Source organism: Culex pipiens, chromosome 2 (genome assembly GCF_016801865.2).
Source record: "Culex pipiens pallens isolate TS chromosome 2, TS_CPP_V2, whole genome shotgun sequence".
Taxonomy (NCBI): Eukaryota; Metazoa; Arthropoda; class Insecta; order Diptera; family Culicidae; genus Culex; species Culex pipiens.
The window spans coordinates 170,111,591-170,123,983 of record NC_068938.1 but is presented as its reverse complement, the minus strand read 5'-3'; the positions used below and the strand labels follow the sequence as shown (position 1 = coordinate 170,123,983).

The 12,393-nt window shown below is 35.9% G+C and overlaps 2 protein-coding genes across 5 annotated transcripts in view; one reads left to right on the top strand and one right to left on the bottom strand.

Moving 5' to 3' along the window:
- LOC120427346 (cationic amino acid transporter 2-like) overlaps positions 1 to 12,393 on the top strand; it is a 118,483-nt gene that overhangs the window by 22,857 nt on the left and 83,233 nt on the right. The gene's annotated exons all lie outside the window — the stretch shown is intronic.
- LOC120426849 (transcriptional activator protein Pur-alpha-like) overlaps positions 7,232 to 12,393 on the bottom strand; it is a 125,649-nt gene continuing 120,487 nt past the window's right edge. For all 4 annotated transcript variants that reach the window (XM_052707371.1, XM_039591639.2, XM_039591641.2 and 1 more), the window contains one exon: positions 7,232 to 12,346. In XM_052707371.1, the coding sequence (XP_052563331.1) occupies positions 11,374 to 12,195 (822 nt within the window). In that variant the 5' untranslated portion in view covers positions 12,196 to 12,346 and the 3' untranslated portion in view covers positions 7,232 to 11,373. The remainder of the gene's footprint in view (positions 12,347 to 12,393) is intronic.

The following is a 12,393-nucleotide window of genomic DNA, read 5'->3' as shown; positions in this document are numbered from 1 at the left end:
CGAAAAATGTATGAACGTGTTACACACGAAAAAAAAGTGGCGTTTCAATCACGTGTGGCGGCGGTGCCTCGCACGTTCCATAATGGTCATCAACAGCTGGTTGGGTGGAAAAAAAAAGAAAAAGGGGAAAATTGGGACCCCACCGATGTTGCTTATTGGGTGAAGGTAGGTATCGAGTCGACGCATGGTTTGAGGAAAAAAAAAGGTAAAGTGGCAATCTGCTGAGCTATAAGGTGTGTGCGTATTAATCTTGATAGGTGAGTGATCTGGTAATGCGTAAATTTTACGCATATTTTAAATTGTGGTTGGTAAGGTGAGTATCAGCTGCGATGCTGTTTAAGGGCGTGAGCATTTCTCCTGAGTTTTGGACAAGTGATTTAAGTGTGAATAGAATGCATAGAGTTTAAGGGTACGAAGTTGTTGTCTTCTTATTTCAAAATTGTCAAACTAATGGACCCAATCTTGCAACAATCTAATTGTTAAAATAGTCAAACTTTGTAGTAAATAATTTAAATATTGTTGATAGTTCCTGTAATGTATAGTTTCAGAATGAAGATTGTTAACATTGTTTTGCATAATTTTTGATTTTCGAGCATATAACCTCTACACTACGCTAAAGTGATCTAGAATTTTTAATTCCATGATGGCGGCCAAAATGGCGGTGGCGAAATATTGAAAAAAAAAGACGCATTTAATCATTTATTAGACAATTAACTGAGCAACTCTCTACGAAATCGACCGATTTCGACCATTTTTATTTTTTGTATTTTTTTATTTGACTCAAACTTTGTGGGGGCCTTCCCTATGACCAAATAAGCTATTTTGCGTCATTGGTTCACCCATACAAGTCTCCATACAATTTTGGCTGCTGTCCATACAAAAATGGTATGTAAATATTCAAACAGCTGTAACTTTTGAGTGAATTTTCTGATCAATTTGGTGTCTTCGGCAAAGTTGTAGGTATTGTTGAGGACTTTTGAGAAAAAAATAGGTACACGGAAAAAAAATTGCAGATTTTTTTATCAACTTTTTTTCACTAAAACTCAATTTACGTACGTATTTTTTGATTTTAGAGATTTTTTTATATGTTTTAGGGGACAAAAATCCGCAACTTTTAAGCCATAGAGAAACATGGTCAAAAAATCTGCGGCCGAGTTATGAATTTTTGAAAAAAAAGTGATTTTTGGAAAAAATTGAAGTTTTATGCAAAAACAAGTTTGACATTACTTTTTAATGCAAAATTGAATTTGCTATCGAAAAGTACTTTACAGATTTTTTGATAAAGGGCTCCGTTTTCAAGATATAGCCACCGAAAGTTTGATTTTAGCGAAATATTTGCAGTTTTTAAATTTTTAAAAATAGTGACCATAAGTGACCATCTCTAAATTTTTTTTTTAAAGGTTCAGAAAATTTGCTATAAAATTGTCTAAGAGACATTGAAGATTGTACCTCGGGTTGCTGAGATAGAGCCGCTTTGAGAAAAAGAAACACGAAAATTGAAGTGTTCTTAATCTCACCAAAATAACCCACCATTTTCTATTGACGATATCTCAGCAACTAATGGTCCGATTATCAATGTTAACACATGTAACATTCGTGAAATTTTCCGATCTTCTCGAAAAAAATATTTTGAAATTTTTAAATCAAGACTAACATTTTAAAACGGCCAAACATTGAATATAACGCCCATTTAAAATGCTAGTCTTGATTTAAAAAAAATCAAAATATTTTTTTCGAAAAGATCGGAAAATTTCACGAATGTTTCATGTATTAACATTGAAAATCGGACCATTAATTGCTGATATATCATCATTAGAAAATGGTGGGCAGATTGGGTGAGACTTAGAAAACTTCAATTTTCGTGTTTCTTTTTCTTTAAGCCGCTGTATTTCAGCAACCAGAGGTCCAATCTTCAATGTCTCTTAGACAATTTTATAGATAATTTTCTGGACTTTTCAAAAAAAATATTTTTAGAAATGATCACTCATGGTCACTATTTTTAAAAATTGAAAAAGTGCAAATATTTCGCTAAAATCAAACTTTCGGTGGCTATATCTTGAAAACGGAGCCCTTTATCAAAAAATCTGTAAAGTACTTTTCAAAAAATCAAAATCAAAATTGCAAATTCAATTTTGCATTAAAAAGTAATGTCAAACTTGTTTTTGCATAAAACTTCGATTTTTTTCAAAAAATCACTATTTTTTCAAAAATTCATAACTCGGTGGCAGATTTTTTGACCATGTTTCTCTATGACTCAAAAGTTGCGGATTTTTGTCCCCTAAAACATATAAAAAAATCTCGAAAATCAAAAAATACGTATTTTGGGAAATTGAGTTTTAGTGAAAAAAAAGTTGATAAAAAAATCTGCAATTTTTTTCCTTGTACCTATTTTTTTCTCAAAAGTCCTCCACAATACCTACAACTTTGCCCAAGACACCAAATTGATCAGAAAATTCACTCAAAAGTTACAGCTGTTTGAATATTTACATACCATTTTTGTATGGACAGCTGCCAAAATTGTATGGAGACTTGTATGGGTGAACCAATGACACAAAATAGTAGAGGTGGGCAAAAAAGAGCGAACCGCTCAAAGAGCCGGTTCACTGAAAAGAGCGAACGAACCGTGGCTCACAAAAAAAGAACCGCGGTTCTTTTTTAAACTCCGGTCTTTTGTAAGAACCGTTTCAATATGGCATGATTTTTGTTATAAATATAATTTATTCTAAAAATTAATTCCAAAAGTAAATGATTTTCTAAACAAAATGAAATAAACTTTTCAGTGTACAACTTATTGTTCATTAAAGTAATACCGGAATACAAATTAGAGCCTTCCAAATATCATAATTTGTCAAATATTACCAAAACATTTGAGAGATTTTGTAAGTTTAATTCTTGCAGAAATAAACGAAATTTTAAAATTAATGGCAATTTTTCCAGCATTCTAGGTTGGGGCTCCAACAGGGATCGATCAAAAATATTTTGATTTTTGGTGAAATTCCGTTGCACAGTACCTAATGCAAAATTTTATTTTTCGGTTTAAGAAAAAAGTTCATCAATACTTCGATCTTTTTAACACTAATGATTGCAATACAACTGAGGATGTGTAAAATGCATTTTAAAACTCTTTTTTCATTAAAATGTCTTGCTATTATTTTTTATTTGCGAATTTGGCCAGAGTTGAGGGACATAAACTTCAAAAAATATTTGGTACGGCCAAATTTATAAAAGTCCAATGTGAAATGACTTATAAAATCACGCAATTCTTGAAAAAACCCTATTCATTCAAATTTTGAAAAAGAGCGAAAGAGCCGTTCAAAAGAGCGGCTCTTTTTAAAGAGCGAACGAAAATGAGCGGCTCCTAAAAAAGAGCGGTTTTGCCCACCTCTACAAAATAGCATATTTGGTCATAGGGAAGGCCCTCACAAAGTTTGAGCCAAATCAAAAAATACAAATAAAATCCATTTCTGGTTTTGGTAGAGAATTGCTCAACTGTAAAAATTTTACTAAAATGGGGTCGCAGAACTAGAATTTGATGTTAAAAACAAGAAAAAAAAAATGTTCGTGATCCGATTATCGGAAGTCCCATTCAAACCTTCGGATAATCGAACTTCGGATAATCGATTCTTTGGATAATCGAGGCTTCCGATAATCGAGTCTGGACTGTAGTTAGTTTCTGGCCTGCTTTCTAATGAAGCATTTTTGGGTATATAAAATTTACTGCACTAAAAATAAGCACAAAGCTGTCCAATCACCTCCAAATTTAAAGTTTTGATTAAACGTGAAACTACAACTACAGTCATAACGGGAACAGCATGCTGTTAATAAAGTTTCAAAATGTGCTGTTATGCATCAGTTCCACCTGATACCAATGAAAAATATCAAATGATTGTGGAAAAAATTGGCTTATCCAGGTATCCCAATTTACCTCATGTGCCCCAGATGACGGTACTTCCTCAGTAATATCCATAGAATTTTAAATCGTTTTCGGCTTAGCCCTAAATTTTGTTATGATTTTTTTATACAAAAATATTTATGCTGTTGCAAATTTTCGAAGAATATGTCCATCGACATTGGTCTATAGGGTTGGCAAACAAACTACAGGAATTGAACTAATTAACTCAAACTTTGTGTTCTCTTGCGATTACTAAATAAGGAAAGGAGCCAAAATTCCTAGAATTTAGGAATTTGGTACTTTTTTTTTATTTCACTGTAAGTTTGTTTTAAGGTTCACTGTTTGTTGTTTCGTTGAAGTCTCTCTGTGCAGTGCCGTTCGGTGGCCCCAAAATACCAAGCGCCTCCTTCTAAATGTGAAGCTGAGCTTTTGGAAGCGATGCGGAGCTTTCAAAGCTCACTTTCTAAGGGCGATTCCTGTGGGTGAGCACTTTGGAATGCATGTATTATTTTCAATTGAGATGTTTCGAGTTGAATTCATTCTACTTTTTTTGCGGGTCACTGAAGTCAGGTAAATTTTCGCATCAAAGTGGGATCGAACAAACTTTTAAACTTATGATTAAGTGACATTTCGGACACCGGAAAATCAAACCACCAGGCCGTGCGTTCTTTATTGGTTTTTTGTTGTTTGTAATCACATTTATTAGTATATTTCCTACTAACATTGTAACACCTGAATCAAATAATCAAAACACCTTTTTTTTCCTTCTGTTTTTAAGCTGTCGACTTGTTTATTCCTTAATCCATTACAACACTAGGTGCATCTTCTCTGTGTGTGTGTGTTTTTCTGTGTACTTTGTGGGTACGTACGCGTGTGTGTTCTTTCTTTCTTCTTTCTTACTCGTATCGGCTCCATATTTTCGTTCGTACACTTTCGTGGGACCAGCATTTCTTGTTTTTTGTTGTTGTTCTGTTTCTGTGTCGCGCCGAATTTTGTTGTTACTATTGCAAATCGGTTGATTTCGAATTGATGTTGGTTTTTTTTTTCTTCTTTTTGCAAAGGTGTTGCTTACTGGTAATAAAATGTGGTAATTAGTGATTCGTTATTAATTTATGGTTTTGTTTTCTTTTCTTCAAATGTGCCTTTCGTCAGATTCTGATTTGTTTTTTTTTTTAAATATAGGTTTGCTTAGTCTTCAGCGGAGTTGTTTATGCAGAAAATGTGCGAGAAGCCGATTTGAAATCACAGCTTTCGCTTATTTACCATTGTTTTTTTGTTTTGTATGAGAACGTGCCTCACCGGGTGTTTTATTCAGAATGGATTCAGCTTACGCACACATTACCGTCCATTTGCGTTGATATTTTTAGTTTTTATACTTATATTTCCCCCTATTTTCCGATATTCTACAGTCCCCTTGCTATGCTCGTGTTCTAGTTATCTTCATCTGGTTTGGATGCCCTTCTCTCTAGTATCTTAATCAAAGAATAAAACCGTTTATCTAGATTGATCATTTGATTCGCGAACTCTACAGCATTATCCTTTTTTTTGTTGTTGTGTGTGTTTGAACTTCGCAGCAACGTTTTGTGTGTTTTCCTTTCATTTTTACTCTTTTACTTGTTTAATCTTAATGATTTCTCTTTTCTATTTTGTTTTTTTTTCTCTCGTTATTCTCAGGAAAAGCGTTTATAAACGGATTAAATAATTTAGATTCCTATATAAAAAATCAAACCAAAAAACTTCATTTCACCTAAAAATATTGTATCTTCTTCTTCTTTATTATTTTGTATCGTTACTTCTGTGTATCATCGATTAAAGGTAGTCATAGCTTTAATTTCCTCCAATTTGAATACCTAAAAACAAAAACGAGTAAATATAATGTACGTAAATCAAGACAAATTAAAAGTTACATCACTAAATAGTCAACAAAAAAGAGGGGGAAACTCTCGCGAATGCCAGAAACATTAACACATGAGCTATGTGTTGTGTTTGTGTGCATAGTCATTAAAATGCTAGGGAAAAATTGAATTAGGTAGCCTAAGAGAGGTGTGTGAGAGGGTGTATAAATAGAAAACAAAATAATAAATTAACGCTAAACGTAAGAGAAGCACTTATTTAAAACAAAAAATAAACACAAATTAAAAAGAATTTGAAAATCGCTAGGGAAAAACTAAGAAATTTCGCACATCAGGTGTCCTCTTCTGGGTCGGTTCGCTGCTATTGTGTGTTAGGGAAAACTAGATTATTACTTTTTCTGTATCCTTTTTTTTTTTGTTCAATAAATTTCTCATCTATATATTTGTCGTTTTTTTTTGTTTTGTTTTACCTCTTATTATTCTCTTGAATGGCGCGAACAGCTTCGTGTTTGTTTCTGTTTGTTTTGTTTTACTATGTTTTTGTTAAATTTACGTATAGCGCGCGCTACTACTCAAAACTGAAACAGAGTGGAAACCGATCACCCTGTAGCAGACCGTGAGAGAGTGAGAGAAAGGAACTCAAGAGAACAAAAAAAACTTGCGCGGGAAACACCCTGTGTTTGCAATTTATGTGTGTGTGTGTTTGAGTCTGTGTGAGTGTGAGTTTTAAGAACTTAATTTGCGTTCGTTTGCATTCGTCTGCTTAATCGTTATGGCTGCGCACTTATCCAAAAATATGTGTTTATTTTTTAATATATTTACCACTTTATTTTTATTTCGAGTTACACACTATCGGTTGGCGCGACTACCGGCTAATAGAAATATATATATAAACTTTGTATTTTTTCTTCTTATTTCTGTTTCATCTTGTTTTCTCTTTTTGTTTGCAAACGCACGCAGGGTGTTCCGCAAGGAATGACATAAAATCAACTTTGAGTAGAGGGGGAGGAGCGGGAGAGACACGCAAATGATTGTGGCAAAGTTGGAACAAATTGGAACTGCGCTAGCGTGTGCAATTTGTCGTGAAAATTTAAAAACAAACTAACTTTAGGCGTTTTGAACGCGCGGGGGAGGGGTGGTGGAAACAGTGAAAAAAAAAACAACTTATCGCCAGGCGATACAATCGCAGCTTTTGCTTGTATGTACTTTGTAACACAAATGTTTCACAGTTTGCTGTTTTTCTTCTTCTTTTATTTGAGACTTAACTGAACATCATCTCGATTCGGGAACATTTTTATCATTATTATATACCTATTATATTTTCTCTTTTATATTTTTTGTGTTTTTCTTCATTTTTTTTCTTTTCTCTTTATTATTTGTCCTCCTATCTGTCGTTTTTTGTTGTTCATTACTATATTTATTATTTTCTTTATCGCTTGAGAAAAAGACAACATAAGTTAAAATTCTTCACAATATTCATAATATAGTTTTTGTTGTTTGTTGTAATGGTAGCAGTAGATAATAATTCATTCAATAATTGATAATAATCTGGTTTAGCGCTTTTGTTCATTTTTGTTTTTTTTAAAAAGAACCATCGTTTGCTTGCAACTTTTTGTTCTGCTCAACTTGTTTTGTTATTGTTTTCTTCAGGTTCCAAATTCATAAAATACTCCACACCGAGTGCCCCAAAACAAAAACAAATTTCCGCCCTTTTTTGTTTGTTTGTGTTGCTTCTTTTGTGTGATTTTAACTCTCTTTTTACCTCAATTAACATGATCGCTATTGTTTGCTTACTTCATTTGTATCCTCCGTTTTTTCTCAACTGTGTGTGTGTGTGCAGTAAACGATTCATCAGCTTCTAAGCTTTTTGTTTGTATGTGTGTGTGTGAGTGGTTCTGTGTGTATGAGTGAGTGTGTTTCCGTATCCTATAGACACGTCGTTCTTTTCCTTTTCCTTCCAGTGCTCAGAGCTTACAGGTTCGCTAGAAATAAAGAATTTTCATCCTGATTATTGCATTCTATCGATACTTTTCGATCGGAATATTTCGATCGCAGTAGGCATATGGATGCCTTCGAGCTCTCGTGTACTCACCAGATAGGAATCCCAGCAAGCTTAGTGCAAAATCGACAACTTCCAATCGAAACAGAATAATCGGATAGATTACAATATTCTAGGAATTTAAAACAACGACAGGAATTTATTTAACAAGTCCAATTGTTGAATTGTGTTTTTTCCGTAAATTTTGCTTTCCTTCCGATCCGGAAACCGATGCGGATTTAATCCGACAAACAATTTCCGATGCCTAAGCGTGTAATTTTTGTGGAAACTTAATATGTTATATTTTTTTTAAATAGTAAATATACACACTATGAAAGAGTTTGAATTTCTAGAATTTTCCGTTGGTATCACATTCATTAAAGAAAGTTCGATAGAGACTACCGAACGCCGGATCAAAATATTGACCATGTAATATTTTGAAAATTATTTGTTTTGAAACAGCTTATTTTTAAACCACATTTTTCTAACAAAACATATTTTTGAATCTATGTCCCTGATTGATGCATTCGATCAAAAATCATGATCCGTAAAATGTCGGTCGTCCGTCGAAATCTTTCGATCGTAACAATTTGATCGTCGGTCTCATTTAAACTTCATCTCCCCGGTACGAGAATCGAACTCAGTCGATTAGGATTCCCAGTGAGCAGATTAACTCTTTGAAGGGATCTGACTTTACCGAGCCAGACAGGAATCGAACCCTTCACCTTCCGCTTACAAGGCGAAATCCGTAACCTTACGGCCACGGTAGCTCGTTATTACAATGATCGCCGATCGAAACAAAAATTTCGATCTAGATTCTGATCGGTATGTTTTACCGGCTATCAACAAGTCACGATTGTCGAACATCGATTCGATTCGATAGATTCGAGATAATTTCGATTGAGGATCGAGAAATTGCGATTTACAAACATACTTCGATTAACGATCGACTTATTGCGCTTGACAACCGAAAAATGTCGATTGTAGCTCGAGAAACAGCGATTGTCACCGACATATTTTGATCGACATATTTCGATTACCGACCGTCAAATTTCGATCGATGATCGAGAAATTACGATCGACGATAATATCTCGATTAAAAAATGTCAAATTTCGATCGACGATCGAGTAATTGCGACTGGGGACCGATATTTTTCGGTCGTTGATCGACATCGTTCGATTAACGGTTGCCAAATTTCGACTGCCGTTCGAGAAATTATTTCAATAAACGACAGCAACATTTCGATTGGGGATCGTCATTTTTCGATCGAGTATCGACATATTTCGATGAGCGTTTGCCAAATTTTGATAGATGATCGACTAATTTCAAATGTGGACCGACATATTTCAATCGGTGACCGGAATTTTAAGATTTTTTATTTTTTGCTGAATGCGATAACCAGGGAGCACAACAAAGAACTGAGAAAATTAAAGGGAAGTTTTCGTGAAAAATTCTCAAAATTAGAATAGTAGAAACATGATTTCAAAACACTTTCAGTGTTAGCCCGTGCAGTCCAAGGTTTTAAAAGCTTTCTGCTTAGTGGTAATTTTATTACCAAATTTGTCGAACGAAGAAATCGATACAATTTAAGTAACTAATCCGCACCACCTTCAAAACAATTTCAGACGGTCCAAACTTTCAACAATCTTGTATTTTCAAACAGATTTAAAATCAACAAACAACAAAGCAATAAACGATCGACTTTTAGTCGACGTCAATGGACCATTTTTAAAGAAATGTCTAATTTCGTCCACTTTCCGTATTGCGACATCAACAAAGAAAAAGCGAAAAAAATAATCTATAATTAAAAACTCGTTTAACACGTGGGAATTTCATCTCGCATTTACGTGGGTGTGTGTAAATTAGGAGAATTGTTCTCATTTCACAGTAGATCACAGCTGTTGGTCCCGTTCCACGCTTTTATGCTGCCTCTAGGAGACGTTTTGCTCGGACGACCAGTTTGTTTGTTTTTTTCTTATTACCGTTTACTTTCTTATACTTTTGTTTTTTCTTCACACTGATTTACAATCATGTTTTATCTTGCCTCGTTATCGATCAATGCAACGCATGATTCTCGAAACGTTTTTTTTTTTCGTTTTCCTACTTGCTTGTAAATTCTGACTTTTTATTCTGACTTCTTCAGAGCTTCTGTGTTTGGTGAGAGAGAGATGGAGAAACTGATGCACGCAAACAAATGTTACTTCTTTTTAGTGGATTGTGGCAATGATCGTGTCGCTTTTCGTGCCCCGTTTTTCAATTTCGCTTTCCGCTAGAAACAAATAAAAAATCACACAAATTCATCCGCGCAGAGCTTTGCTTTTCCCCTTTGTTTTTAGTGTAACATTTAACAGTAATATATATTGACTTTGCCATTATACTTTCATCTTCTTTTTACACTCGGTCGCATGTTCTTCAAGTCTGTTTGTGAGTGAGTGAGTGAGAGTGTGAATGTTTGTATGTGTGTTCGTGTATGTGTGTGTTTGCCCCAAATGTTTCCAGCACTGCTCGCAGAGAGAGACTAGCGGGTTCCTCCGAACTCTAGTTATACTATACTTTGTTGAATAATTGCAATCTACTAGATTATTGAAAAAATCAAAAGAAAAACCACGCGATCGTCTCTCTCCGCTTGCATTTTCATCTTTGCTAGTCCATTTTTTTTGTTGGCGCTCTGCTTTTCTGGAAAATGTTTTTGCTTTGTTTTTGTTTCGGATTTTTTTTTGCCAGCTCCAGCTAAGAATTCGGCTACGTTCAACTGCGCTTCCTTTTGTTTTTTTTTGTTTGTAATATTTCCCGGTTGTTGTTTTTTGCTTGGTTGTTCCATTTTGCTTGTGTGTTTTGCCTTCTGTTATTGGTAATTTTGCAGGTTCAATCATCACGCGAGCCTGCACACTTTGCTGCGCCATCTCTCTGTGTGTATGAAAGATCAACCTTTTAGCACTAGTTTTCGAAACTGATTAGATTTTGTTTAGACTGCTCTGATTTATATTTTTATTTAATATTTCTTTTGATCAACCACTTCAAAATAGTTAATATTTTACACTAATCATCTCTATTGAAGTTTGTCCAAAGCGTAAACACTATATTTTATTTAATATTCTTTTTTTTTACAAAAATAATTCGTTTTCCATTACAACACAAAAAGATTGCAAATTTCACACAGCTTCGAACGGCACGCGCAAGGATTGATTTTTTCTTCTTGTATTTTTTTGTTGTGTTAAATTTAATTTGTTAAATTTTCCTCTTTATTTAATTCTTATAACTGCGGTTTATATTCAGATTAGATCTGATGTTCTCTCTCGTTTTTTTCGTTTATAACTATTTGTATAATATATTTTATACTCCTTTTCATTTATAATTTAATATATAATTCTTTCTTTTAGAACGAAATTAAGGAAACGTAACGAAAAACAAAAATTAATGAAACATAACTAAATGGTATTAATAATTTTACAATTGAGAGCAGGACCCAAACGGAACCGGCCACGGACTCCAGTAAGGAGGAGAAAAAAAACGTAAGGAAGCGGAAACGAAGCCAAAACGACGGGGGTTGTTGTTGCTGTTTGAATTCTGTCTCTCTCGCGTCACTAATTTACATATTATTTGATGTTTGCTTCTGCAATGGGTTATCGGCAGTGATCGACGATGTGGTTGACTCGGACGTTTTCTTCATCTTGTCGCAGTAATCGCTGAGGATGTCACGGAACCGCGACCAGCACTTTTCCGGCACGGTGATCGCGGTCCGGAAGTTGCTTTTCACCTCCGACACCCGCATGTAGATGCCCCGGCTGTTCTGACCGATGTCAAAGTAAAAGTTTTTGTTGTCCACACGCATGTGGCGCCCCTCGGGCAGCTCGCCCTTAAAGCCGCCGTCGTTCGTGCCGAACTCCTCGAGCAGGTCGGTGAGCGCATCGCGAAACTCGATCATCCCTTGCGCCGGGATGGCAATCTGGGACCGCGGACCGCCGCGGGTGATCGTCTGAGACACGCGCAGAAACCGGCCCCGCACGTTCTCTTTCAGGTCAAGGTAGTACCGCCGGTTGTCCTTGATCATCATTTCGGACTTTAGCTTGCCATCCTCGGGCACGTTGTCCGGATTCGGTGGTCCCAGCGAGGCGTAATAATCGCTGAACGTCGACAGGTGATCCCGGAACTCGGCCGCTGTCGACAACGCCAGAAAGATCTGGCTGCGCCTTCCGTCGGCGCCAATTTCGGCCACCTTGATGAACCGGCCGCGTCGGTTCTGCTTCACGTCCAGATAGAACCGCTTTGACTGAATCTGCAGCATCTTGGTGGCCAGTTCCTGTTCCGTCTGTTGACTCTGCTGCCCAGAGTCAAAGTCGCCGCCGCCGCCATCCATTTTTTGCGAGTAGTCCTTCTGGGCTCCGTCGTGTCCACTGCCGGTGTCGGACATCTCAGAAGCACCACCGAACCAACCGAGCGTCAGATTAAAATTTATTTTCTAAGCCGCTTTGTAACCGGGTCCAACAGGAAAAATGTACGCGCTCAGCCGAGCGGAAAGAGGGTGGGTTGCGAGAACGTCGTTCAACAGCCAGTCAGCTGATCTAAAAGAAAGATGAAACCAAACGCAAAGAAGAGTTTAGTGATACTA